We start from the raw sequence: 26,465 nt of genomic DNA, 5'->3' as shown, positions 1-26,465 counted from the left end.
AGCTCAAAATGTGTACATTTTCCCAAGAGGAAAGTGCTTCAGAAGAATTTAGAACTTACAGCAATTTTACCGGAGGAACACATGACATTTTTTTGTGCAGTAGGATTCTCAAAGTATCCAGAAAAATGTTTTAATTCCTTTGGAAGTCTGCTGTTGTAGTTATGCAAGTGACTTGCAAGATCAGCAAATCATGTATGTAACAGAGTAAATTATCAGAGTAAAGCAGAAAAAGCTCACCCACCCAACTTCCTTCATTGTGACAAAAGCTGTCTCAGACCATGGCCTGTTTTGCTTAGCTCAGTGCTTTCTTTCCCCCTTTTCCAGATATTTAGAATTGCTTACTTTGCATATTACATCATGTATGGTGAGATTCCTGTATGACAGACACAATAAATGGCCATGTGAGCTTTTCTAGTGCGTTTGAATGCCAAATGTAGCAACGTAGCTTAAATCTGAGGTACCCAACCTATACCTTGACTTCAGTTCCAGTCTCTTCACTTGCTCCAGGAATGTGGGATCAGGCAAGACCAGGCCATGAACTATAATGGTCTGCGTGGTTTCTGCTGGCCCTAGGGTGGCCAACTCTGATTTGGTCTGTAGCAGATAATTGAAATGAAACTGTTCTGTGGTTACTGACTCTGTTGCTTCATGTGGTTTATTACTGTTTTTCCAGTGCAGGACAAAATTTCCTAAGTCACTTGAGTACTTTCCTTCAGTGTTAGCCCAGGCTGCCCATGTCCTCTGTAACAGCACAAGCATTGTTCAACTCTCACGTCTTTCAGCAACCCCAGTTCAACTCTACACAATTTACAAATATTTTAATACCCTTTGCATCTTTTGTGAGTTCTTGAAAAAGGCTTGTGAATGTTGAAGCTTCTTCCATCCTGTATACTTATCAGATAAGACTATCTTACAGTGATTTAGGTAAAATAACCCTAGTTCCATGAATAACCCTGAAACTTCATCCTTATTTCTTTTTGTTCAGGCAATACAAAGATAAGGAAGAGGAGCATCAGACTGGTTTCTTCTCAGCCCTAACTAATATGGTAAGCAAGGAAACAGTATTTTTTCTACTCTTAAAATAGGTGTCTTCATGCAAGTTCAGCAGGAGGGCACTTCTGTAAACTGTGTGTTTGGGATGTGGGTTCTGCAGGCGTGGATTGAACATATCCAAACCAAATACAACTGAAATGGCTGTATTCTGAGGACTGTGTTGTTGTCTGGCTGGGAAAGCTCTTTCAAAGGACAAGATCTCTATTCTGGTGTTGATAATTGAAATTGTTTTCCTGCATCATTGTCATTCTAGTTGACTTTATTTTAAAAATCACTTGAAAAAACCTTTTAATCAGTTTTTTAAACTTCTTAATCACTTTCAAATGGCTACTTGTTTTTTAAAAAAAGTTGCTGCTCTGCTGATGTGGCCTAGAACAGAGTGGCACAGTCTGGGCTGTCACTAGCTTTAGAGGTTCTGTTTCTTTACTGTCTTGTTTCTCAAGTCTGGGTGTACTGAGTGACCACAGAGTAAGCTTGGATTCCGCAGTGGGCACTGTCTGCATTTTTGGAGGGTTACCCTTCAATGACAATTGTGAATTTCTTCCTTGTGAAGAGTATCCACTGTTACCCTTGTTCAGTTTGGCCTTGCTTTCATCTGACATTTAATTGTAGTCTGAGATCTAACTGACAGGAAAATTTCCTTCAAGTAAGGATAGTTCACTGTTAACGCTGTCTGTCAGGAGTGACTTGGGTGAAACTGCTACCACTCTGGGGCAAGCAGATAGGAAACAATCTCTGTTGTCCTCTTGCAGAATGGCAGACTAATCCAGGCTGGGATCCAAGGTCCAGTCCTTTTTGTTTTCCTTTTTTTGTTATTTGACAGGTGAAGAATTGGTCAGTGACAGGACTGCAAAATCAAATCTGTTTGTATCCATGTATTCTCTCTTGTTGTCTAATAGCTTTCCCGAATTCCTGCTGTGCAATGCTCTCTCTTTCCATAGGTGGGCAGCATGTTCATAGCAGATGCTGATGAGAAGATCTCGGTCCAGTAAGTGCACAAATGTTAGTTACACAATGAGCTGGTCAGCGTGATCCACTCTGTCATGGAGCTGTTCTAATGTCCCACAGCAAACAACAGGGGCAGGTTCTCTTGTCACTAAAATAGTACCACACCACTGCAAACTGGATTCTCCCTTCAGTGGGCAGGGTGCAGCAGGAGGAGCCACAGCTGAATTGCTTGTAATGAAGTCTATAAAAAAAAATGCAGTGGTTTTTATGGGGCATTTATAACATATAATAGGCATGTTGGAAGTGGCACATGGAAAGTGATAATTCACGTACTCTTGTCCCCACCAAAATATTTTCTAAATCAAGGGGGCAGGTGATAAATATGAGGGGTTTTGGTGTCTGCAGGACCCTCTGCCCTTAAAACAAAGGACTTTTAAGGGAAAGCACTGTTTGAGCAACGAGGGACACCTTCAGCAGGAAGGGAACAAAGTCTGTAGTTGAGCTCTAAAAATAGCAATTTTTATGCATTGCTGAATACTACTAATAATCGGAATACAATACAACTGGATTGCAGAGGCAGAGTTTTCTGTAGTTAAAAAAAAATTTTCTTTTTTCAGATAGGCCTTGCTTCTGAACAACTTGGCTTCTGGTATTCTGATCACTAACTGTGCCTTTTGTCTGTATCCTCCCCACAGAACGAATGAAGCAATCCTTCTGGCCCTCTATGAAGCTGTTCACTTAAACCGGAATTTCATCACAGTTCTGGCACAGGTGAGTTTCAGTGGAATGTTTCCCCATTTCTTTGTAGTGCATGTGTTTGAAGTTAGAGAGTCAGAAATGGAATTGGTGAAAAGATGTACGCCCCTGCGTACTTGTCATAGGATCAGCATGAAAGATCAGACTCAGGCCAGGGCCTGAGAAGCATTTTAGGAAATGCCTCCTTCCTTGACAGAAAATCAGTAGAGTTTTGAGGTCACAGTTCATGCTGGAATTATTTGTTTTTCCCACTAAATGGGAAGGGCTGCATGGAGTCCCTTCTGTACTCTACTGAGTAGACTTAGGGGGAAGATGGAGTGAGTGAACTAGTAGGGATAAGGTAGCTGCAGCTCTTAGAGCAAATCACACTTTTGTTAAGTTAATATTGAGAGAAAGAGACTGATTCAGCTCCAAGCTTGGATGAGTTGTCCTGTATGGGTGTGCACAGACTGTGTGATGTTGTCTGTTTTGCCCAACTCGTTTTGCTTGGGAACCTGTTGCCAGAGCATAGCACTTGTCCTTGTGCTTTTTATGGTGGAGAAACAGCTATGGCAGCCTTCTGAGGAGCAGTGGGCTGCTCCATACCTCTGATCACAAAGCTCTGGATGCTTTCCTAAACACTGTGTGAGTTTGCAAAGGTGGTTGTTGCTGGAAGGCAGAAAATGAGTCTGATCTGGTGATCGGGCTGTGGCTGGCTGCAAAAGTAGTGTGATGTGTTTAGGTAAACCTTCAGGTTTAGGCTTTTAATTTTGGTTTCTAGGTATTGGTATTAATCTGTGAGAAAAACATCAGCAAAACAGTTAGCACCTTTCCCCAGTTATTTCAGGTCCTCAGAGAGCAGCCATACATCACAGGCTAGACACTTGGCATGATGGAGGAGACCTTTGAGGACTCCTGACAGTAGTGGTGGTGGAAGAGGTCTGATAAGCAGATCTGCAGCCTCTGAAGAAAGCTCCTGTTTCATGCACGGTTAATTTGCTGAGGTTCCCTGCCTGTCTTTTCCCAGGTTATTCATTCCTACCACTTGTGAGAGATTTCTGCTCTTTCAGTTCTGTATAGTACCAACTCAGGCCTTTCTGTGGTCAAGATATTCCTGAGGGAAGAGAGACCTTTGGCAGGGAAAAGAGTAGGGCAGAAAAAGATCACATAGAGTAAAAGCTCTTAAAAATAAAAGGATAGACTAGTTATTTGTGAAAGTAATAGCTGAAGCAGCCACTGATCAGTGGGTTTAATTGATGTGGAGGCCTGATGATCTTGGGTGGATTGTCTGTAATCCTTCATTTAAGAGAGGGCAAGGTAGGTCATGTCATGTTGGAAAAACCTCATAAAAGCTGATGAATGCTCTTGCCTAAATTGGTGCCCATTGCTTGGCACTGCATGAATGGCTCCTTGCTGCTGTGTGACACATGGGAAGAGCAGGGATGCAGTTGTGTGGATGTACGGAGCAATAAGGTTTCCATGTGCTCACCAGCCATGGGTGCTCAGGTTTGCTGCTGGGTGGCACTCTTGTCTCTCAACTACCAGTTACTGTTCGGGATAAAGAAGGAAAACTCCCAAAATCTGTGGAAGCAAACCTGGCTTATGTAAGACTTACAGTAAAAAATTGTGTTTTAAAGTTTAAGTTAAGACCTATAGTGATGTAAAATTGTCTTTGAGTTGTAGTATGTGTGTCTGTGCTTCCCATAAATTACATGCATTTATAGTTGCTCATAAATGAGATATTCAGAGGCAGCGTGGAGGACATCCACTTGTGAAAAATCCTATGGAACGAATGTCAAATCAGCAGTTCTATATCTTTCTTTTATTTTGAAATTGCGATGATATATTAAAGCAGATGATACATTTATGTAAAACTTGCCCTATGAAATGGACACTTTGCTTGGCAGCCAGACTCAAAAATAGCAGATTGCCTATGCTCTCGCCAGTGTGTGGATAGATCCGGAAGCTTGCAAAGAGTAAAGTCAAAGCAGCTGGGCAGGCAACTATTAGCAAAGATGGAATGGGGAGAGTAACTGACTGATGGAAGCTGAGAGCATCGATAATGATAGTCTTATTTATGTTATCCACTCCTGTCCTGCAGTGCCTGGGCTTTATAGTGAGACAGGAAAGTAATATATTGCCATCATCTTTGAATATGAACGGGGGGGGGGCAGGAGTGAGGAGAATTTGCTTTTAGAAAGAGAAATGACAGTATCTTGGAGGAAGACTTCAAATGCACATCCTTGGGTTGTTTTGGGGGAAATCAGAAGCTATAAGCAATGTAGGCTTCTGCAAATCTTTTCCCATTCTACATGGGAGTATTTTCTGTCTGCTGGAGAGAGCCAGCACTTTCTGATGTATTTTTGTGTTTTGGGGAATAAAGAAATTGATATACTGTTTAACTGTTAGATGTCCAAGGTCAGGAAGCATGGCCTGGCATTTTGGAAGAGAGGCTGAAGTTTGTTGAGACTTCATTAGTCATGTCTGTGTGAGGCTATGGAACAGTACAAGTAATGATCTGTGTTTCCAATGGCTGGGGAAGCTATTGACCTGTGCATGTGTGTTTCCTGTTAGAGCCATCCTGAAATGGGCCTGATGACAACACCAACAAGCCCAATTCCAATGACACCCGTCACTCCACTTGGAACCACCCCGCCTTCTTCAGATGGTAAGAAATGTAATGATCTCCTGGGGAAAAATTATTGAAAACTGTAAAATAACTAGCAAAGTATTTTCTCAAGATGGCAACTAATGAGATCTGTCTGGAGCAGATGTAACCTGATGGTCTCCTCCTGAAGCGACTTGCCTTACTGAAAATGGGCAAGATTCTTTGACTCAAATTTGTTTGTTTCATTGTATATTGCTCAATGAAATTATGCTGATATTCCTTCTGAAAACAGTACTCTCCCAATATCTGCATGAAGATACAGCCAGCCCATTAGTTATTCTGTGTGGGCTTTTACTTATGAATATTTCTAGTGTCAGGTCCTTTGCTTGGGATTATTTGTCATTGGAACAGATTTACAGAGAATTGCAGTGGATTCCTGCTTGTCATTAATGCAGTTATCCTCAGCTTTGAATTAATTGGGATTTGAATTCTGTTTAGGTGTGGAAGTATTCCTCCCTCTTACTGCCTTTTCTCTGATAGGCGTTGTAAGAGACTGCTTACCCCAAGATCTTTCTTTGAAATGAGAGTTACAAGTCCACATAAATATGTATTGCAATCTCCTAAAATAAAACCCTTGCAATTTAAGGTATGGATAGATAGAGCCTAGTTTAAGAGAAGAAATTAAATGGCTGTTGTCATGTACTTTAATGGCATGCTCTAGAGCTGAAGAAAGTGTTTAATGAAGGAACAGAGTCAATTTGAATAGAGCACAGTTTGGAAATATTTCTGGGGAAAAGCAGCCTGGGTTACTCAGTTGCATCAGCTATTCAGGTCATTTGATACCCTAGTTAAGGATGATCCTCCTCGGGATGAATTCTATCTGGTTACCATGGATAACAAAAGCTTCAGATAAAGAGTCCCCTATGTCTCAAGTCTCTGTGTGCATGTAACATGAAATGTGGAGGGACGGGCATTTTGTGGGCTTGTGTTCAACGTGTTCATTGCAAATGTATCCGCCCACACACCGTGTTACACAACTGACAGAATTTGTGCTTACCTACATCTATGGCTTGCTTGCACTCTTTTTTTTTTTTCTTTTTTTCATTTACCAAAAGACAAACCAAAATCAAAACAAAAACTCCATCCTGCTTTAAGCAGAGGCAGTGATCTTGTAAAGTTCAAGGCTTCTTGTCGCTTGCAAGGCTACTAAATTTAAGAAGAGGATCTGATCTTCATGTGCAGCAACTACATCGGGAGGCATTCTGTATTTCTGTTTACTGTCACCTTGCTGATCCCTGCTCTCAGTGATAATTTTTTTTATGACTCTCAGCTTGGTTTAGTTTGGCGATGCTTCAGTATTGCTGTTATTTTAAAAATATGTCAGAATTTTCCTCATTTTCTAAGGTCTTGCAACGCAGATGTAAAATTTGCCCATGGCTGAAAGTTAGCAAGAGGCTTTTTGGCTTTGGAATGAAAAGATTGCTTTCTTTTTCCTGCATTAAAAAAATGTGTAGTTGAACTGTTTTCAAGTTACAATAACATGTAGAAATCCCTCTATGGGTTTCAGGCACTTTTCTTTTGTGCTGACTGGGATTAAAAATGGGTTCATATTCTGGTTTGAAATTTCTCTCGCTGTTAGCCTATAGTGTGAATTAAGACCTTGTAAAGTTTCAAAATGTGTGTTTAAAAAAAACCACCAAGGTCTGTAGCATGAACCAGGATAAGCAGGGATGTGTTCTTCAGAGTGATTTCTTTTTTTTTTTTTTTTTTTCCCAAAAATGAGACTTGCTAGAAACTGTTGATCCATAATATGTAAATCAGGTGTGGCTGTCACCATAGTTATCTAAATGTCAGTTTGCTTACTGTTGTTAAATATTCATTCACTATGTTCATTGTAACAGCTCAAGAAGGACCCACTGGGGATATAAATACATTTTTCAGACTTTTAGCTGAATCTTTGAGCTATTCATAATATTGGGAATGAAAAAGCTTCCAGTCTTATTGCATAGACTTTGCCAACAGACCTGGCATGTTTGCAACGTGTCAGGAGCCCCAGGGCATCAAGCCTGAATGGACTAAACCAGCTCACACTTGGGGATGTGCAACTTTTAGAAGTTCAAAGCCCCATTATGATTTTTTTTTATGTGGTTCAAACAGTGAAGTTACATTGATCTATTTGACCTGTTGTTTCCAAGGGCTACAATTTTGTATTCAAGGTGATTGTATAATCCTAAGTTCCATGAGAACCTCTGCTGTGTTCTGGGCCTCTCTGTGCTCAGTTTAAAGAATACTGCATTTTACTGCTGGTTCATCTCCTTCATCCTTCTGTGCCTGTCCTTGCCCCAGTTCCAGGGGGGTAACTAAGCCTCACTTGCCTCATTACAGGGTTATGAGATACAAGCCTTGAATTGTGAAAGGCATTGCATGTTAAAGCTGACTTTTCTCTGAACCAGAACACAGTTGTGTACAGGATCAAAGTACTTCCCTTCAGAGTTCCCAACCTAGACATCCAACAATCATTTATAAGTAATTCCTCACTTCTTGCAAGGTTCAGTCTCATCATAAATACCTTTTTCTTTCCTCAAGAGTGAGAAAAGCCTTGGGTGTTCCTGAGGATAGATGGAAAAGAGATAATATAGTTCTTAAGATGTGTCCTAGTGGTCTGTAGATCTGTTTCCAGTGCAAAAGGAGCCCTATCTCAGGCTATCTCTATAGCTTGAGAAGAGAGAGAGCCTTCTGACAATTGTAATTCAAGCCACCTGTGACCTCCTGCATGTGAAAACCTGTGAGTTTGAGCTCCTAAGCAGCCAGAACAGCCATGTTATTGTCATGTATGTAGAGCTGGAAAAGATCCCCTAGACTGTTAGTGCCCTGTGCTCACAGGCATATCCATCCCTTACATTTATTGAACTCTGACTTAATTTGTTTCCCATTAATTTCTATTGGGGGCAGTTTCAGTTTTGGTTAGAAATCTTCAACTTTGCAACCTGCATTTCTTGTCAATTCATACCCATTTCTCTTGCTGTTAACCTCCCTTTGAAACACAGCTCTTTTTCGTACATTGGGTAGTCACCTATGTATTTTGCTGTCTCACAAGAAGGGTACTCTTTTCCTATGTTCCACCTGCTAACCTTTCTCTAATATTCTTCAAGTTTAAGCTCATCCTCTTTGAACATGGGTTCTGCATAGTTATGGAAAATGTTTGAGACAAGGTCTCACCAGCACCTTGTGCCAGGCATTACAGTGTTCCTGTCTCTGCTGGAAGTGCATTTCTGGATATGCTGTAGAACCACTTGTGTTGGTAGCGTGTCATCTCATGATCTGATAGTGTATCATGGTAGTTTGTTGGCAGCTGATGAGCTCTCGGTTTGCCATGGAAATAAATCCCTGAATTCCTGACCCTATGGCTTACATCGTTGAATTTCATGTTGTATTTATTATCTGTTCTTGTTTTTATTCTTTGTGCACAGTCTGATACTCCTCTGTGTTTACATGTCCCAACTTCTTGCAATTAGCAGATTTCACAGAATATTCTGAGTTAGAAGGGACCCACAAGGATCATCGAGTGAATGGTCCATATGAGGACTGAACTTCACAACCTTGATGCTTTTAGCACCATGCTCTGGATTCATTAGCAAGCAACTGTTTCTTGTGCCCAGGTTACTCACAAAACCGAGAACTATTATCTAAAGTGACACCTAAGAAATTCAAGCAGTAGTTTCTTCTCAGACTAATAATTTCTCCAATTGCTTCTCCTTTACCAGATCTTTGATGTAGGTTAAATTTAAGTATTGCTTCCCACTTATCTGCTTCACTCTTAATTTTTCATACAGAACTGTATTAAGTACTTTACTGAAGTCTTCCTAGACTACCTCCATCAGTTTGGGGTTTCTTTTGTCTGAGCTAATTTACCTTAAATGGTATCAGACTGGCAGGATCTGCAGGTAAATGCATGCTGCATTTTTACCACTTACCTTTTTGCTCCTCCCTTTCAATATTTCTCATAAAGCTTTTTGAATGGGAAGGCTGAGAATGGCCCTTTAGGACAGCTCGGGCACAGTCATCAGTAAAAAATGTGGCTCAGTCACATGATAGGGGTTTGACAGCTCATAAACTCTGTGCTTCAGATGGTGTGCATGGGGAGTGAGCAGGAGGCACATTGTGCAGTTAGCTGAGGAATTGAGATGGCTTCTTGTGAAGTCTAAGGCAGATGATGTCCACTGTTAAGATGTCAAAAGTACAGCTGGTGTCCCAGAGAAATGCCAATGAACTGCTGCAGGTATGGAAAGTACATTTCTGCTCCCTGCTGGGTTGTGATGTATCTAGCACAAGCTGTGACTGCTTTTGCTTCTTGATTTTTATAGAGCTGATCTTTCTGCATCCCTTTTCTACGGCTTTGGTCAATAGTTGTTACATTATATCTTGTGTGTCTTATCTGCTTTGTTCCAGTTATAAGCTCTGCAGAACTACCTTTGGATGCTGATGTGCAAACCAGCAACCTGCTGATAACCTTCTTGAAGTACAGCTCGATTGTGATGCAGGACACAAAAGGTAAATGAATTCTGTGGATGCAGCAAACAGTGCTTCTTGAAGTGAGGAGGTCACAAGAACATGTCTAAGTGACTCCAGAAATAGAAGTGAACTGGAGTCCCTTTAAAGGAATTCCACCTTTTGGGAAAATTAAGAGATTTCTTATTGCGAGATAAGAGTTATGAGACTAGGAGAGACCTAATGCTGGCAGGAAAGATGTCAAGTATGGAAAGAATCTAATAATAGATTATAGTACCTAATAACCAAGCCTGTCCAGATGCAGGAGGTGTGAGCATATGATTCCCAACTGTCAGAGAGGGGGAAGTCTCAGACACCAGAGAACTGTACTTTAAGGAACACTTAGAAACTGACACAGGAGGTAAAGCTCAGCATTGGGAGGAAATATTTCCTTTGTCCTTTAATATTTAGTGGTTAAACATGTAGCTATGTAATTGTAAAGAGAGCAGCAGTAACTTACACTGCACTGGCAGTAATTTGCTTGAGAAAGTATCTTTCCAGGGTGTGCTCTTTGTTTCTCCTGTAGCACTGTGGTGGTTAATTTCAGCTTGCTGGAGTTGAAGTATTGGTTCATCTCCTGCTCAGGGTACCCAAGGGTGCTGTTTTGCCCAGTGGTTCTATGGGCAGGACCATAGTGTGAACATAACAAGTGATCTTTGCACCGTGTTTCAGCCTATTACTGACTTTTGCTGTTAAGTTAGATGTAACAACTGAATGAAAATAGGGTGACAGCTGCAGAGCTATGATACATCAATTATTGAACTTCGTGATTGCTTGGCATTGAATAAGAGAGCAGGCAGGAGAGTTTCCTTGTACCTGCTAGCTTACAGTGAAGTTACACTTGGCTGCCTTGTTCTGTAAGCAAGCTAGTTGAGGAAAAAGTGGATAAATTAAATTAGGACTGAAAGGGACTTTATGAAAATGTCTAGTGCACCCCTGTCCTGATTTCAGCTGGGACACAGTTCATTTTCTTCTTAGTATCTGATACAGTGCTGTTACTTTGGATTCAGTATGTGAATGATATTGATACCACACTGATATTTTGGCCCTGGCTAAGAAGTGCTTACCCTAAGTCAAGAAATTTTCAGTTCTCATGCTCTGCCAATGAGGAAGTGCACAAAAAGCAAGGAGGGAGCATGGCTGGGATAGCTGACCTGAACTGTCCAAGGGGATATTCCACACCATAGAATGTCATGCCTAATGGATAAACTGGAGGAGTTACCCAAAAGGGGCCATTTGCTGTTCAGGGATGGGCTGGGTATTGCTCAGCAGGTGGTGAGAAATTGTATCGTGAATTGTACTGTGCGTCATTTGTTTCTCTTGGGTTCTGTTACCTTCTCTCACTCTGCTGATGATTATTATGGTTATTATTATGACGATGTTTTAATTATTAAATTGTTCTTACCTCAACCCACATGGTTTACCTTTTCTTTCTGATTCTCCTTCACACTGGGGGAAGAGGAGAAGCGTTGGAAGTGAGTAAGCAGGTGCATGGTATTTAGTTGCTGTCTGGGTTTAAACCTTGACAACTCCTCAAAACCAAGGCAGAATCAGATTTACCTGAATCTTTTCTCAGAGGTGTTGCTGACAGGTTGGATGAAGACATTGTGATAGTGGAGCACCATTTTCAGACTGTCCATTCCAATGTTTAAACATCCTTATTATTAGAAAGCTTCATGTGCTTCCTAAATTCTTTGCTATGATTTGAATTACTGTCTATCTTCTCCAAGATAGATATTGAGAATGGATTGTTTCTTTTTTCTTTGTGTCAGCCTTTATGTAATTGAAGTCTGCTTTCATGTTTCCTCTAGCTTTTGTCTTTTGAACTAAACCACATCGATCTTTGCTCAGTCATTTCCAATAGATTGTACACATGAGGAGGGCTTACCAGCTCTCTAATCATTCTCATTTGCTTTTCTCAGGGTCTGTCTTGCTGATCCAGATCTCTGATGCAACAGTTTTGTGTTTTTCAATTTAACTTCTGCACTTATTAGTCACTGTAACATGAAAAGTCTGCGCAGGGATTCGGGAACTGCCAAATTGGATTAGTTTCAGATGGAGTGAAATCTGATAGAGGGGATTCCTTACTAAACAAGCCAGTAAGAGATGAGTTTATTATGTTATGAGACAGGAGTTGATGTTTCTCTCTTTGCTTTGGTTCTAGCTTGTGTAACATTTGAAATTGGTCTGGCTGATAGACTTAATCTCCCTCCCACCATGGTAGTGTGTGGCAATGAGCTCCACTGATCGATCGTTTAAAGTGTGCCCTCCAAACCTGAACTTATTAGTTCTAGTGGGTATGTTCCTGTCCTTATATTTTGATTCTAGATGGAGCCCTACCTAATTTTTTCTTGTATAAGATCAAGCATGGAACAGACTGCGCAGGGAAGTGCTCGAGTCACAATCCCTGAAGGTATTTAGAGGACATGTAGGCACTTTGGGACATGGTTTACTGGTAGATTGGCAGTGCTGGGTTGACAATTGGACTCCATGATCTAAAAGGTCTTCTCTAACCTAAGCGATTCTATGATTCAATGTGACACCAATATAGCAAAAAAGATGAATAATTCCAATTTACTTCAGGTGTCTTGAGACAGCTGGGAACACTTAGAGGGGAGACTGGTTTGTTCCACATCCAGGACTAGACAGTTGTTTTGGTCCTGTCCTGGAGAGCATAATTTAATAGATTGTTTTTCCTAGATCCTCTTGTTTTCCTCTCTTGTGTCAGTCAGAGGCAGCCGCCTTGGGAGAAACAAAACCTCTGTGTCATTTTTTCCCATTGGTGAAGCAGGGTTTATAGCGATACACCTCCCCTTAGAAAGTGGCTTGCTTTGTTCCTTTAGTGAAGGATGCTGTGAAATACAAAGTGTCTGTGCAAGTAACTGCTTGCATAGTTGCTCCACTGCTGCTGAAAATGGCGTGATGTTCACAGAGCGTCAGTGGAAGGCAGAGTACTTGGTGTGAAACGAGCCTTTACAGCATAATCCCCAGAGAGAGAAGTGGTAGCAGCACCTACAGAAATATACAGGGAGGCCTTACAATATGAATATAATAAGACTCTTGTGTATCAGTATTATTTGAGGCCATTTCTCCTGCTTTGCTGGAGTACAAGACTTTATAACATTTTAGCTGAGGTAAGAAAATAGGAGAGACATTTAACTTTTCCATTCCAAAATTCCTCTTCATCTTACTTAGTGCAGCAAGATGAAATCAGCATACTTCAGGGCATATCTTGTTATAAATATCTGTCCCTCAGCAGCATAGTAAAGAAAATGAGGCATCAAACTAGACAGCAGCTAGTTAAGCCCGTTCTATCTATTTTTATAGATTACCATATACGCACCAGCTAGCAAAGTGTTTGTAGAAGTCATCTGCAAAGATGCAAGGAGTTTGGCTGTCTCCTGGTTTATATGAAAGTGGGTCTCATGTTTCCATCTTCTCCAAGTTTAAGGCAGATGCCTGGGATGTTTAGTAGTCTTATGCTTTAGAAAAGCTGTTGGAGGTCTCAGGAATGTGCAATTTTAAGCTTCCTCAGGATTTGGTTATAGGTATGTTGTTGTTGTTGGGTTTTGTTTGTTTGTTTTTGTGGGTTTGGGGGTGTGTAGTGTGAGCGTTTTGTTTTTTAGAGCAAAGATTTTTAAATGAGCTTGATTGGACAGTGCCTTCAGCAACCTGGTCTTACCTGGCCCTGTTTTTATAAGAGATTGAACCAGAGGCTTGTTCCATCCTGTGGTCCTCTATGACTATATCTATCTTGAAGGTTTTTTATATTCAAGGTTAAAATTGAGAGAGGAGGGTTTTAAATAATCCAAGTAAAAATTGCATTCTTCTGCCTTAGTCCCTCTCTATTAGTGAGTCTTTCAGCCTCCAATTGTCATTCAGGGCCAAAGCTGCTTGAAAGTGTAGGATGAATAAGAAGTTGTGGAACATGATCAGCGTGAAACTCTTTTGGCTTAAAATGCGAAGTCTTTGCAGACTTCTTTCTTTCATAGTTTTGCACAGAGCAAAGTAGGTCGTGTCTCTCAGTATTGGGGTTAAAACTTGGAACTTTGAGCATAATGTCGGGAGTCATTCTGCTACACCGTGCTGTGCGTCTGACAAAGCTTTGCCGCTTGTTTCATAACCTACAGCAAAGGTGATGTTTTTCTTTCCATCCTGTCAAAGAGAGGGAACAATGTGTCTCTGCTGTGACAGAAAGACAGGGACTAACCCCAGGATTTAGAGTATCTGTGGAAGTAAAACTGAATGAGATTGGAAGCCCAGCGGATAGTTACAGTGCTGTTGGAGGTTCAAGTCTGAAACTTTTGCTCTTGGTGCAGACTGTGGGGTGGGATTTAGTGGACAGGCTGGAGGGTGAATGCCTAATGGGAATAGACTATTAAATATCACAGAGGAAGTAGGAGTATGAATTATCTCCAAGCTGGGCTTTTCTTTTGCTGCAGCAGCTCTCTCTCTCTTTAGCCTTGCTAGGCTTGTGTGGCTCACAGAGGACTTGTTTTTCTTCTTTGCAGATGAGCACCGGCTGCACAGTGGCAAGCTGTGCCTGATCATCCTGACATGCATAGCAGAGGTAAGTTTCTTGTGTGAAGCTCTCAGCAGATGGTGTGTTACAGGGCTCTATCTGCCTGCCTCTGGTGGAGCAGGAGTTTAATATCCACAATGGAACTGAGTGGTTAGGACCTCAGGCACTTAATGTTTTGCTAATAAACCTGGTACAGTACTGTTAAAGTTGACTCGGAACTTGAAAATTGTCTAACCCAAATAAGATTATCCAGCTCCCAAGAATGAAGAGAAAAAAGAGTGAACCTAAGCCTTTTCTCTCTTAGTTGTCAAGTGACCTTGCGATGTGGCTTTTAGATGAGTAATGTGCTAATGGCTTTCAGCACTGTGCTGTTCATGGTAAACACAGGCTATGCCATATCCCTTCTGCTGAAGAGGGTAGAAGTCTGAAAGAAAGTCACATGGCTGTAGGTCCCTACAAGGAAAACAAGTAGCAAATGTGATAGTAGGGTGAGAAAGCAGCATCACAGAGCTAGGTCAGCAGTCCTGGCAGAATGTGGTCCTGTCTCATGGGAAATATATACTCATGGTCTGACTGATGTCCTGAATGGTGATTGTGTTTGCATGGCATTTGCATTTTGCTTGCTTGCAAATAAAGACCTTTCCTTCTTAAAAAAGAATGAAAAGGCGTAATGTTGATAGCAGGTGCAAGGATTCTGAAGTAATGTTTCCTCAGGGTACAGCCTGAAAGCTAATCATCTACATTTTAAATTTTTCTAATTAAATGGGTTTGGCACTTTTTCTTCAGGTGGATGCATAGATAACACAAGATAAGAAATTCTGTTTCTCCATAACAAGGGCATGTTTTGGTTCTGGTATTAAGGCAGGTTATATTTATTACCCATCCTGGCCATGCATTATCTGGAGAAGTCTCTTTAATTTAGAGATGGTCTTGGAATGAGCTTTGCCTGAGGGGTGGAACAGCTGCTAGTACTGCAGTAACTTCTGGCATGATGGGTCCATTAAAATGCCAATTTAAACCTTCATCCACATAGTCACAGAAACTGGTGTGCTGGAGAACCACCTTCATATATTATACATCTGGAGCACTTGTTGAACTCTTCACATAGTGGTGTGTGCAGCCTAGAGTTTGAATGAGCAGAAGAGGAGAATGGAAAATAAATTGCTAACCAAACAAGCAGTAGTTCAGGCTTTAGTTAAAGTGGAATTGGGATCAGGAGGGGTTTACTTTTGTGTGACTGGAAACATAGGTGGGGGCAAGAAGTTACAGATGTCTTTTTAACTTTATAGTTATATGTTGGGAGTATTACACTGAAACACGTGTGATTTGAGAGGCAACTGTAAGATGCTGGGCTGTTCACATTTCCTCCCTCTTCTTGCCCTTTTCAATAGGATCAGTATGCTAATGCTTTTCTTCATGATGACAACATGAATTTTCGTGTAAACCTACATAGAATGGTGAGTCTTTTCTTCTAGATTGTTTTCTCTTTGGGATGCAAACTGAGAGGATTTGAGAACCCTGTATGTTGAAAACTGTGTCACAGACTTCTAACCTAGATTGCTAAGGCATGTAGAAATACTGTGAGAAATGCAGTAGTTGGGGAATGATTTTGAAATTGCTCTCAGAATGTCTCTTCAAAGAACAAAGAGCTGGTTGCCCTGTCAGTGAATTCAGAGGCCTGGTGTAGCTGGGGAGGAGCTGCATATTATGAGATCTCTGAGGAAATCAGTGGCAGAGGGAATGTTCTGCCTTAATCTTCAGCAAGCATGAGCCCTCGTGTGATATATAATAGCCAGCTGGAATTACACTGAGTGCTCTCATTTGGCTTATGCTTCATCCTGAAGGTGATTTCTTTTTACCTTCAGGGAGGAAATTTTTTTTTCCAGGGCTTTTTCCTATCTGTTGGGGGAGTGTCATTACCTGGCTCATGAAGCTCTGTAGTTAAAAGTAACTTGAATGGTTATGCTAACTTGATGCATTCTGTCTTTGTTATACTTGCAAATTCCACCTTATCTGACAGTGAAACAGCACTTAAAATTGTCACTAATCCAGGACAGAAACAAACATCTTACTTTATAGCGAGCATACTCCAAGGATGACAGTCCTTACCACTTAACAACAAACTTGCCATCTAGTTAGCCTTTCTGGTCTATTACAATAAACACCAAAGCCACTGAATAATGCACACACTGTTAAGAATACCAATCAGACTTCTGGGTCAGGAACAAATCAGTATGTTAACCAAGGGGGAGGAATTGCTGTGTGATTTGTTTTTGTCTTGTGGTGTTCACACGCCCCCCCAGTATAACAGTGCCCTCCAGTTACACAGCTAGAGAAACAAAACCCCATTATGGAAAAGCAGGCACAATTTTGCTCCAGCCACGGCCTTTAGGATTAATATAGGTAAGACAGCAGTTGGAGAAAAGGACAAAGGGAAGCCTGTGCTGATGATACTACTTGCTTGAAAAATACAGTAATACACAGACTGTCACTTCAGGCTTCTGCTGATTTCTTTTCATCTTTGTGTGTTTGAAGCCGATGAGACATCGTAAGAAAGCAGCAGACAAGAACCTGCCCTGCCGCCCGCTGGTGTGTGCGGTGCTGGGTGAGTATTGTCACAGTACCTGTGTGCTTGTGGTTCCCAAGGCACCTCTTGTTGTGCAGTAGAAATATGAGGTTCGTGGCTTAAGTGGAGGGGTGGATGGACTTAAAAGGAGGACAGTTACATACTAAAGATGTTTCCAACAATGGAATGTCCATCTCCATGCCATACTGGCTGCTTCACGGACAATTTAAATCCAAGATTGCAGCTCTGTAGCAAGAAATCCTATATATATTTACAGTAAGCTTTGCAGAAGCCAGTTGGCCCCTTTGATATGAGCTAGTAACAACAGGGAGGACAGTTGATTAATAAATTCAGTTTTAGGTGAGTGTGGTAACAATTAGCCCTAAGTACTTTGTAGGTGATATGAGGATGGCAAACCTATGGAAAGGACATTTGTGAATGTCCTTTGTTTGCTGGGTATTTAGCCTTTTCTGGGTAAAAAACCAATAGGAATGTCAGTAGCTAGGATTGGTTTTGGTTTTGCCTGCGGATATGGAGGCATCGTTAAAAGCTTTTCATACAACACATGATTAAATTGTGGCTTTCATTACTGTGGGGGCCAAAAGAATAAATGCGTTCAGAAATGGATGAAGCCTGGATGCCTGAATGACTCTTAAGCAGGATGGTATGGAAGCAGTCTTAGACTTCCAGCATTTTCAAACATGTGCTTGTTGAAACCAAGACACAACAGCTGCATGAAGAGCATTTCTAGACTTATCAGATCTTATGCACTCTTTCTCTAGACTGTTTTTAGTCACTATTGAGTCATACTGCTGGGCTATAAGTGCCCTGGGAGGTTACAGCTCACAATTGTTACCACTGGCATGGGATAAGCATTTTTTGCTGAAGTTGTGTTGAGCACACACACATTCGATTATCATTTATTAGCTGAACCATCATAATTTATCTCTTTCAATTGTATTTCTATATTCTTTGCCTCTTATCCTCACACTGGGAGCCCTTAAATGGGCAACCCATTCTCCTTTTTTCTTTTTTTTCCCCCCCTGAATTAATCTTAAGCAGAAGCCTAGCCTATGTTGAGATCAAACTAGCTTTACTTCAGAATTTGTTTTAAGGAAGAATAGGTGTTATCTACAATGTCTCCTTAAGTAAACTTCTAGGTTGTCCATTGTTTCTTGCAAGAATAATTTTCTAAAATTTGCTTCTTAATGGAGTTTTCCATTAGTGACAAGGCTTGAAATACGAGAGCAATTCTAAACATCAGAATTCATTGTATAGTCTTTATTTGACTCTTAGTGGGGGAAAGTATATGGGGAAGCAGTGCCTCAAAGCAAAAGGATACAGTATGTACTGTCAGTTTGCAGTAGTTTCTTTTCTAATTCTAGAGGATGTCCAATGCTCTTTAAAACAAACAAACAAAAAAGTGAAATTCTTCTCGTCTAAGCGGGACTGTTGTCTGGTAGAGGTTGGTAGGTGGGGCAGTTTGATTTCCTCATAGTCTACAAGGTGTTACCAGTAGCCAGCTCAATACTTACTTAATAATTTTCTTTTTTGTCAGATTTGATGGTGGAATTCATTGTAACACACATGATGAAAGAATTTCCTATGGATCTCTACGTGTAAGTGTTGTGGGGTAACTCACTGTGATTTCATTTGAAGTTTGAGTTCGGGTGGAATTCTGCTCACAGAGCGATCTTCCTGCTGAAATAATGCTGTGGCTGGTGGGAGCAGGATGGCGTTTCATGAACTCTTCCAGTAACTTTTTCTAAAATCCTCTGTGTACCAGAAAATTGAAAGTGAAATGAATTTCTACCTTTCAGACTGTTTTCCTAATCTACTTGATCTAACACAAAGAGCTTTTCAGTCTAAAAGAAGTTTCATAACACAAAGTCATTGCAAGAATCCCCACTTCCCAGAAGATGAATCTTGGTCTAGAAACAGAAAAGACAGTTTTAAAAACCCAAGGATGACTGATGTGAGGCCTGGAAGGCAATGTGGAGAGGAAGAGAGGTTTAAGCCTGAAATAGCTTGCAAGGGGTAAAACTGAGCAATGGGCAAAAGGAGACAAGAGGACAGAGCTACTCATGAGCATTCCATGTGTCCCACGGGGGCCCCTCAAATGCTTTTGTGCTGCTTTAGCCCGGAGGGCAGAAATAGGATTTAGGCAGATTGTTGGCTTTGCTCTGACTGTTTGTACAGTGCTGAATTTCCCCAAGGCATGAACAGCACTATATTCTGTAGAAAAGATAAAGACACATAGGATGTTTTACCTTAAGGTAACTTTTCACCATGTTCTGATTTTGGCCACATAACCCTGCAATTACAGTGCCTTTTCAAAGGTTGTATTGTTCAGTTGAGTTTGTGAGAAATGTTTTTTTTTTTTTAATGACAGTTGCAGAATTAGTTGTAGATGGGTATAATGCACTGGAGTTTCACAAGAAAGGTGTGAACTGCTTGGGCTCAGAAGTAATGTCACATCCAGAAACTCCATGAGACTAAAAACAATGAGTAGTAGCAACCACCAGTGGACATCTGTATCCATTCATTTTGGCATGTTTGTGCAGTCCTTTCATTATGCTCCTGTCTGAAACCATCCCATAGCAGACGCAGTTATTGCAGACAAAGGGGGTGTTCTGAATGCACAAGTAGTGTCATACTTCTCTGCAGTACATTTAAAAGGTGACAACATAAAGCTGCTCAAGGGCAGGCATATTAATATTTAAAAGAGAAATCCAGATTGCTTAGAGTAAGGATGCTTTTTGTCCATTATATGTATTATGAATCCTCAGCATAAAACTAAAAAACAGAAATACCCCACCGGGATGGATGTCTTTGTAACTAAGGCAGTTTCACAACTAAAGCAGTGTAGTTTGGGAGTCTAGGCAGGGGTACTAGGACTATTATGCCCCTTCTAATCCCTTTCTGTTCATACCTTGATTTCACAGTAGCTGTATGCTACTGTGTACAATCACAAGGTTTCAGCGACGAGATGTGTATGCAGATTATTTTGCATTACCAGCTATTGTTATTATAAAGAAATGTTTTAGCCATTAGCAGATTCTCTCTGGTCAGCATCTTAAATAGAGTTCGGCTTTTTTTTTCTTGTAGAGGCCAATTTTAGACTTACAGCCAAGCAAATACGTAGGTGAAAAGGTGCTGGGCATTGTCTGGTACCAGTAACATCAGAAATAGGAGGTCTCTTCCCAGAGTGATTACTGTTCCTGATCTGAAGACAGCTGTCTATCCTAGCTGGTTTGCTTCCTTTTCTTGGTTGAATTTATGAGAATGCTATTTGAAATACAGCACTTACTGTGACGCTCAGCGACTATAGATGGGGTTACTTTTGTTCATTCAAAGTTAGTTTTAGTTCTTACCTCATTGTGGTATTTTTGGGATCATCTAAAGGTCTGAAAAGAGTAAGATACACCTTCTGCATATTTTTTTCTACAGCCTTATTTTTAAAGCCTGCTATTGAACTCTTCACACCATTTTGAATAAATTCCTTGCAAATTTCTAGGATTTGATTTCTCTATGTTTATCTGATGTGTAGTGTCTTTCATCAGTGTCTTTTCAGAAAGATGTTCACATTAATGAGATGTTTTTGACAAATAAGAATTTGGGGAAAAAGGAATTTTTCTTTTTAGAAACCTTCCTTCTATTTTTTCGAAATGTTAATAACTAAAAATAGCCTGACCTAAGAAATTGAAATTTGTATAAATTTTTTGTCTTGTCCGTAATGATAGCTAGTGATAGAGAATTTACTCATTATACTGTATATTTAGTTCTGATATTATTTGTGAAGAATGTTTGTGCACCTGGAAGTTTGTATGAGTGCTGGATGCTATAGAGACCTACAGGATTATTTGGAGACTTGACAAGTACGCTGGCTGTGTTGGGGGATTCCAGAGCTTGTAGTGCTTGATCATTACTTTTTAAGGAGACTGGAAAAATGAATACAAATATCTGTCTTTTTTTTAAAAATGTAATTAAACCACACACCTCAGTCAAACTAAAAATCCTGTAGGTTTTTTGACACTCTTACTTCCTTTAGCCTCATCATTTGGGCCAAAGAAACTGAGAAACTCCACTGTGTCCAGATTTTACAATAACATGCAGTATCTCATACATATGGAGCCTACAAGTAACTCATTTTGTAGAGCTTATGAGACTCTTAGGTAAGGGTAGCAAAGAGTGGAAAGTATTGATTAAACAATGAATATGCATTTGTGTTCAGTCCAATCCTGTTGAGCTTAAACTGACATACAGGCCCCTTTCTTTCATTTTGTCTGATTCTTTTTTCATTCCCTTTAGGAGCTCAAAGCCACGAGTCCCATCCTCCTTTGATAGTCTTTGAGTTTCTCTGCTGCTGATTTCGGAGACATTTCCAGATTCAATGTAGAATTCCTGGAAAATGTGATGTCATTAATCCTTTGCCCTCTCTTTTCCAGACGGTGCATTCAGATTGTGCACAAGCTGCTGTGCTACCAGAAGAAATGCAGAGTGAGACTTCATTACACCTGGAGGGAGCTCTGGTCAGGTACTTGGCATCTGCAGTGACAGTCAAATAGGAAAAGCCCAGAGCAGTGGCTGTTTGGTGGCTGTGACTGCTTGTTCCATTGCTACAGGGTTAAACAGCAAGCAGCAGTTCTGTTAAAGCATCTTTGTTTTGCTTCTCAGTTGCTACATGCAAATTGCCTCTTTTGGAAAGCCAGTTCATTATCATAATGGTAGCTAATTTACTTTCTTGTCTGGCCATGATCACCATGGTATCCAAATGTCTTTGTTTTTCTGTTTCATTACCTGAGTCCCTGTTCACCTGATTAGAGAAAGGGAGTAATGTTTTATGGAGTAGTGTTTCTCTCAGGTATTTGTGAGTAGAAGGAAAACAGGCTCTTGGGTAAAGGGAGATGGACCTTACTTTTCCTTTTTACTGTCAGAGCTGCATACACATAGAGTAGTGTGTGCAGCCCCTTCTGAAGAGAGCAGCTTAGAAATGTCACTGTGAGGGAAGAGAGGCTTTTAACTCTGACCTTTGAGTTGATGGTAGGTAAGTCTGTTTCATGCTACTTGTATCCAGAGATAGATAAATATTACAGGGTTTGACATAATCTACTGGACATAGCTTTGTAGGACTCTGACATGATGCAGTTATTGCGTGGGAGGTCTGAGGAAGGGAGTAGCAGAATGGATGATGAGACCTAACAGACGTTTTTGGTGGTTAGGGTGTGTGCTTCTGTTCTTATCTAGCAAGCAGTGAAGTAGCTCGGCTAGGAAAGTACAGTTAATCCCCTTGCTGTTGTGGCTTAAACAAGAGCTTTATGAAAATTCAGGGGAACATGGCCCTAATTGTGTATTCCTGGAGCTGTGCTCGAGACCTAGGATCTGTGACTTGCCTGGTGTAATGCAACTCCCATCAGAAATTTGGGAGAGGAGGCTTTTGAAAAAGGCAGTGATGAGTGGTTTGTGAAGCTGTTCTAAGTTAACACTGAGTACTTGCCTTCAGTAGCCTTCCCCAGCTAGGTTGTAGGTACAGAGGAATGAACGGACAACCTGAGTCACTTTCAGTTATTAAATTTTCACTTTGTGTGACATGTGGCCCATTCAGACTGTCTAAATTATTCCTGCAGAAGGTGAAACGGGTGCCAGTAATTAAGGGATTACCGATTTCTTTTCAGTTGTTTTCATCAGAGCAGAGCCCCTAGAGGCATGGCTGCAGTGTAGTGCCAGTAAGGAGAAGTGTGTGTACAATATGGATGTTTTTTGTGAATAGAAACTGCATCTGATAGCATGTGTGATATCCTCTCTAGTTACCAGTGAACCAGAGCCATTTCTGTTTGGCCAGGCTGGGCTGGATCTTTCCTACACACTGGCAGTATGGAAGTTTCAAATATAACACCTTTTTGCTTGAAGGTATTGTTCCACAGTTCAGCACACTTTTAGGCATCTTTCAATCTTAGTTTTACCTATTTATGGGGGGGAAAAGAATAAAAATCCTTGCTGCATGCTGAGATTCAGTATCTTGGGATATTCTTGTTAGCTGTCTCTAATTAAATGGTGTTTGTATAGTGCTTTGGAAACGTAAAGGGCCTCAGAAGTGTTGAGTACTGCATACGCTTTGAAAGCAAAGCAGTAATGTAAAAACCACTCAGGTTGATCAGGTTTCTGTGAAGGACCTGGAATGTCTGCACACCTGATGTAACTGAAGAGCTTCGTGTGTACTATGGATTTCTGTGTGTTTTAGGGAGATCCTCTCATGTGGGAGTAAACTACCATAAGAATATTTAAAAAAAAATTTTTATAGGGAGTTGAGGTGAACAGAGAGATTCTTCAGTAGCTGCCAGGTGGTTTATACAGGCTGGAAGGTCCTGGATGGAATGGTACATACACCTGTAAAAGGGGACATCCTGGCTGCTCCAGATGTGCTTCTAGAGTGCTGTATGTTGCAGAGTAAACACTAATTGCCAGCCCTATCTTGAGATATATTTCATAATTAACTCTTATCCTTGTCAGGGTTGCTCTTTGATTACCCAGAATGCTGCTGCCTTTGATGTGAAAGAATGGCTATTTCTATGGTCTTGATCTAAGTTACAGAAAATTTCAAACCAGAGCACAGGGACTTGCGAATTAATTTCTATCCTTCATATGACCATTGGGTTTTTATTTTGGATTGAGGAATTAGTTATAACTGGATGAACAACTAAAAGAGAACAGCTGTTCACTGTAAGGTCCAAGATCTCATGTTGCCCCATCAGGTGTGCTTTACAGAAGGTCTTCAAGCCTACACTTGTCTTCTAGAATGACAAGGTGTGTGATGAGTGAAGCAGTGCCCCTGTGGTGCAGTTTGGAGGCCCCTCAACAGGACTGAGTGGAACAAAGAAGCTGGAGGGAATTGGTGTAAGGAAGTATTGAAAAAAAGGCAGGGAGTTCTACCTGGCACGTAAAAGAAGGAGAGTTTTTTCAAGCAGAAAATTGAGTGGGAGAAGAAGACAAAGAGACTAGTGTGGGGTAGGTAGTCAGTATAAGGTGCGGAGGAACTGAGATAAAGGTTGTAGGTGGAAGCGGTAGCAATGCATGGAGCCTTCTGTTCACTTGCCAATTCTAATGTTAGCTAGTCTCTAATTAAGGAAAGCCACTCGTGTGTCATCTGATTGATTGATGCTCTTCCTTTGTGAGTGCTTTGTCTTCAGTATGGAAGGCCAGCAGCACTTCGAGAAAGTTTCTGCATTTACTTTTCTGATATTAAGTCGCAGTGATGGCAGAGAAAAGCAGTAGAGTCAGGTGTTTGGCATCTCTCAGGACACATATAAGGCTTTTTATGTAGTCTGTAATACTTTATACTTTTTTGGATATTCCACTATGTGGCATATTGTTTACATATGATCTTATTTCTGTTGAACTTCCTTTTGCAGCATCTGAGCTTAAAGAGGAACAATATTGTTAGTCTTTGGATGTGATCCAGCCTTAGCTCCTTTATTAGAATAATTTTTTCATATTAAGTCAAGGGGCCAGGACTATGGCACTTAAAGCAGTGTAAGTCTCTAGCTGTGCAGACCAGATGACCAAGAATGTTTAGCTGACAGAGAAAGATGCAGGACTTTGAGAGCTGGAAGCAGGACTGACAGAAAGGAAAATCTGTGGGTGGCAGAAGTTGTGTGTATAAGCTGACTTTAGCTATAAGTAGTGTGAAAATAAATACCAGATCACTAGTGGAGCTAAATTCCAGAATATCTTAAAAGGAATGCTGGAGAGTAAAAAGCAGTTGTACTTTGATTAGCCTATGAAACTGATTGGCAAGTGCATTTACTGATAGGTAGACCAGACATTTAGATCCAGACATGTCTGTTGATTTGGATTCTTCTTTAATAGCCCTTTTCAGCAGACTCTTCACTTCAGTTCTGCCATCTGTGATTAGTGTGCAGCTGTATGAGCACTGTAGAAAACATTCAGGTTTTTCATCTGTGACAGTGCACCATTGCTGGTGACTAGCCTGGATATTTGACCAAGGTCAGAAACTTTAAGGGGGTATGTTTGTGTTGACCCATTCCCTTGCAGACATTTTGGCCAATTGAAAATTTCCTGGACAGTTATGCCAGGTACCTTATACTTTTTAAAATCTGAATTACTGCATGTCAAATGTAAGGTACTTTATATAGCTGATAAGGAAACTTGACTTGGTAACAGCCAGTTCCCAGCTCTCAGAAATAGCCCGTTATGCCCAATGTTTTTGGGCTAGTTTGTACAGCACTTGAGTGATGGATGGTGCTATATATATGTTGTTGTTGTTGTCAAGCATGTATAAGCTATGCCAAAAGAGTTTTCATGAGTCATTTAAGCTTTTTATATAAAAAGACCTCATTTCTACAACTCCTCCCACCTCAAAATTAGCAGTGCTTGAGCAATTCACTCTGAGCTTAGGGGGTGCAGGTAACTTCTTTGCAGTTGCTATGGTTCACTTAAAGCAAAACCCATGTTTAAAGAAACAGAAAAGCAATTCTAATATAGACTTATAATAGCAAGACTAGAGCATAAAAAAAATCTTAAACATAATGATGAATAATAGTGAAATTGCATTCAATTGCTCTAATAAATAGCTAAGTAGGATTAAAAGTGGGCTTGCCATTAGTAAGTATTGAAGATGAATATCCAAATCATTTTAACATGTTATAGTTCCTTATCTTCTAGCTTAGTTAATTTGATAGGTGCAGAATGCACTATTAGTAAAGGTGCTTCAAATATGTAGCACTATCAAGAAGTTAATTTTTCTTCTTTTTCAGTTTAGAATTATCAAATTAGAGTTTTGCAATGCTACTATACGAAATTACTTTTTCCTTTTTGTAAGCTCTTCAGATCTTTCTGTCAGGTTCTGAGTTTGTAACATGAGGGTAATTTTGCTTTCAAAATGTTTTTGGGTGAATACTAAAGAGGTAAAAGGTTCCTCTGTGGAACATTTTAAAATAAGCAATTTTTTGGGGGGAGTAGAACCTCACCCTCACACAACTTGAAGTATATATAACTCTCTTGCCCTTATGCAGTGCATATTGAAAGTGGTATTGCTTAGTCACTTTTCAGTCACAGAAATAATAAAGCAATATTGATTATTGATAGTAATTGTTATCTATGCCATTTCTGGTTCTAAATTGTTGATCAGGTCTGCTTCATTTATGTTGCTGAACTGGAAATCAGGTGATGTGTCTCATGTTCATCTCTAATACCGCTGTCACTGTCACATTCTGCAGCAGCTACCTGGCAAGGGAAGCTTGTCTTGCAGCTCTTGTGGAGGCAGGATTCATATACTGATGTACCAGACAGTCCAGTTCACTAGTAAAGTGCCTGATCACTAGATGCTGTGAGAGTTTGCAAGATCGTAGAGCTTGATCATTAGCAAATGACTTAAAAGATTTTAGGGAAAAGACTTAAAAATATAAAATTTGACCTTCTTACAAACTTGCGGAATGTCTTTCATGGCTTTAAAAAATGCTGCCAAG

The 26,465-nt window shown here is 40.5% G+C and overlaps 1 protein-coding gene across 3 annotated transcripts in view; it reads left to right on the top strand.

The window, feature by feature from the left end:
- Positions 1 to 26,465, top strand: part of CUNH10orf76 (chromosome unknown C10orf76 homolog) — a 127,134-nt gene that overhangs the window by 19,259 nt on the left and 81,410 nt on the right. For all 3 annotated transcript variants that reach the window (XM_017804118.1, XM_017804119.1, XM_017804121.1), the window contains exons 11-20: positions 986 to 1,046; positions 1,995 to 2,041; positions 2,697 to 2,772; positions 5,311 to 5,404; positions 9,794 to 9,895; positions 14,404 to 14,462; positions 15,806 to 15,871; positions 16,950 to 17,019; positions 18,539 to 18,599; positions 21,429 to 21,517. In XM_017804118.1, coding sequence (XP_017659607.1) covers positions 986 to 1,046; positions 1,995 to 2,041; positions 2,697 to 2,772; positions 5,311 to 5,404; positions 9,794 to 9,895; positions 14,404 to 14,462; positions 15,806 to 15,871; positions 16,950 to 17,019; positions 18,539 to 18,599; positions 21,429 to 21,517 — 725 coding nt within the window. The remainder of the gene's footprint in view (positions 1 to 985; positions 1,047 to 1,994; positions 2,042 to 2,696; positions 2,773 to 5,310; positions 5,405 to 9,793; positions 9,896 to 14,403; positions 14,463 to 15,805; positions 15,872 to 16,949; positions 17,020 to 18,538; positions 18,600 to 21,428; positions 21,518 to 26,465) is intronic.

The sequence above is a fragment of the Lepidothrix coronata genome, unplaced genomic scaffold (genome assembly GCF_001604755.1).
Source record: "Lepidothrix coronata isolate B3197 unplaced genomic scaffold, Lepidothrix_coronata-1.0 Scaffold8, whole genome shotgun sequence".
NCBI classification, from domain to species: domain Eukaryota; kingdom Metazoa; phylum Chordata; class Aves; order Passeriformes; family Pipridae; genus Lepidothrix; species Lepidothrix coronata.
Note: the sequence above shows the minus strand (reverse complement) of the source record. Positions and strands in the feature narration are given on the sequence as shown.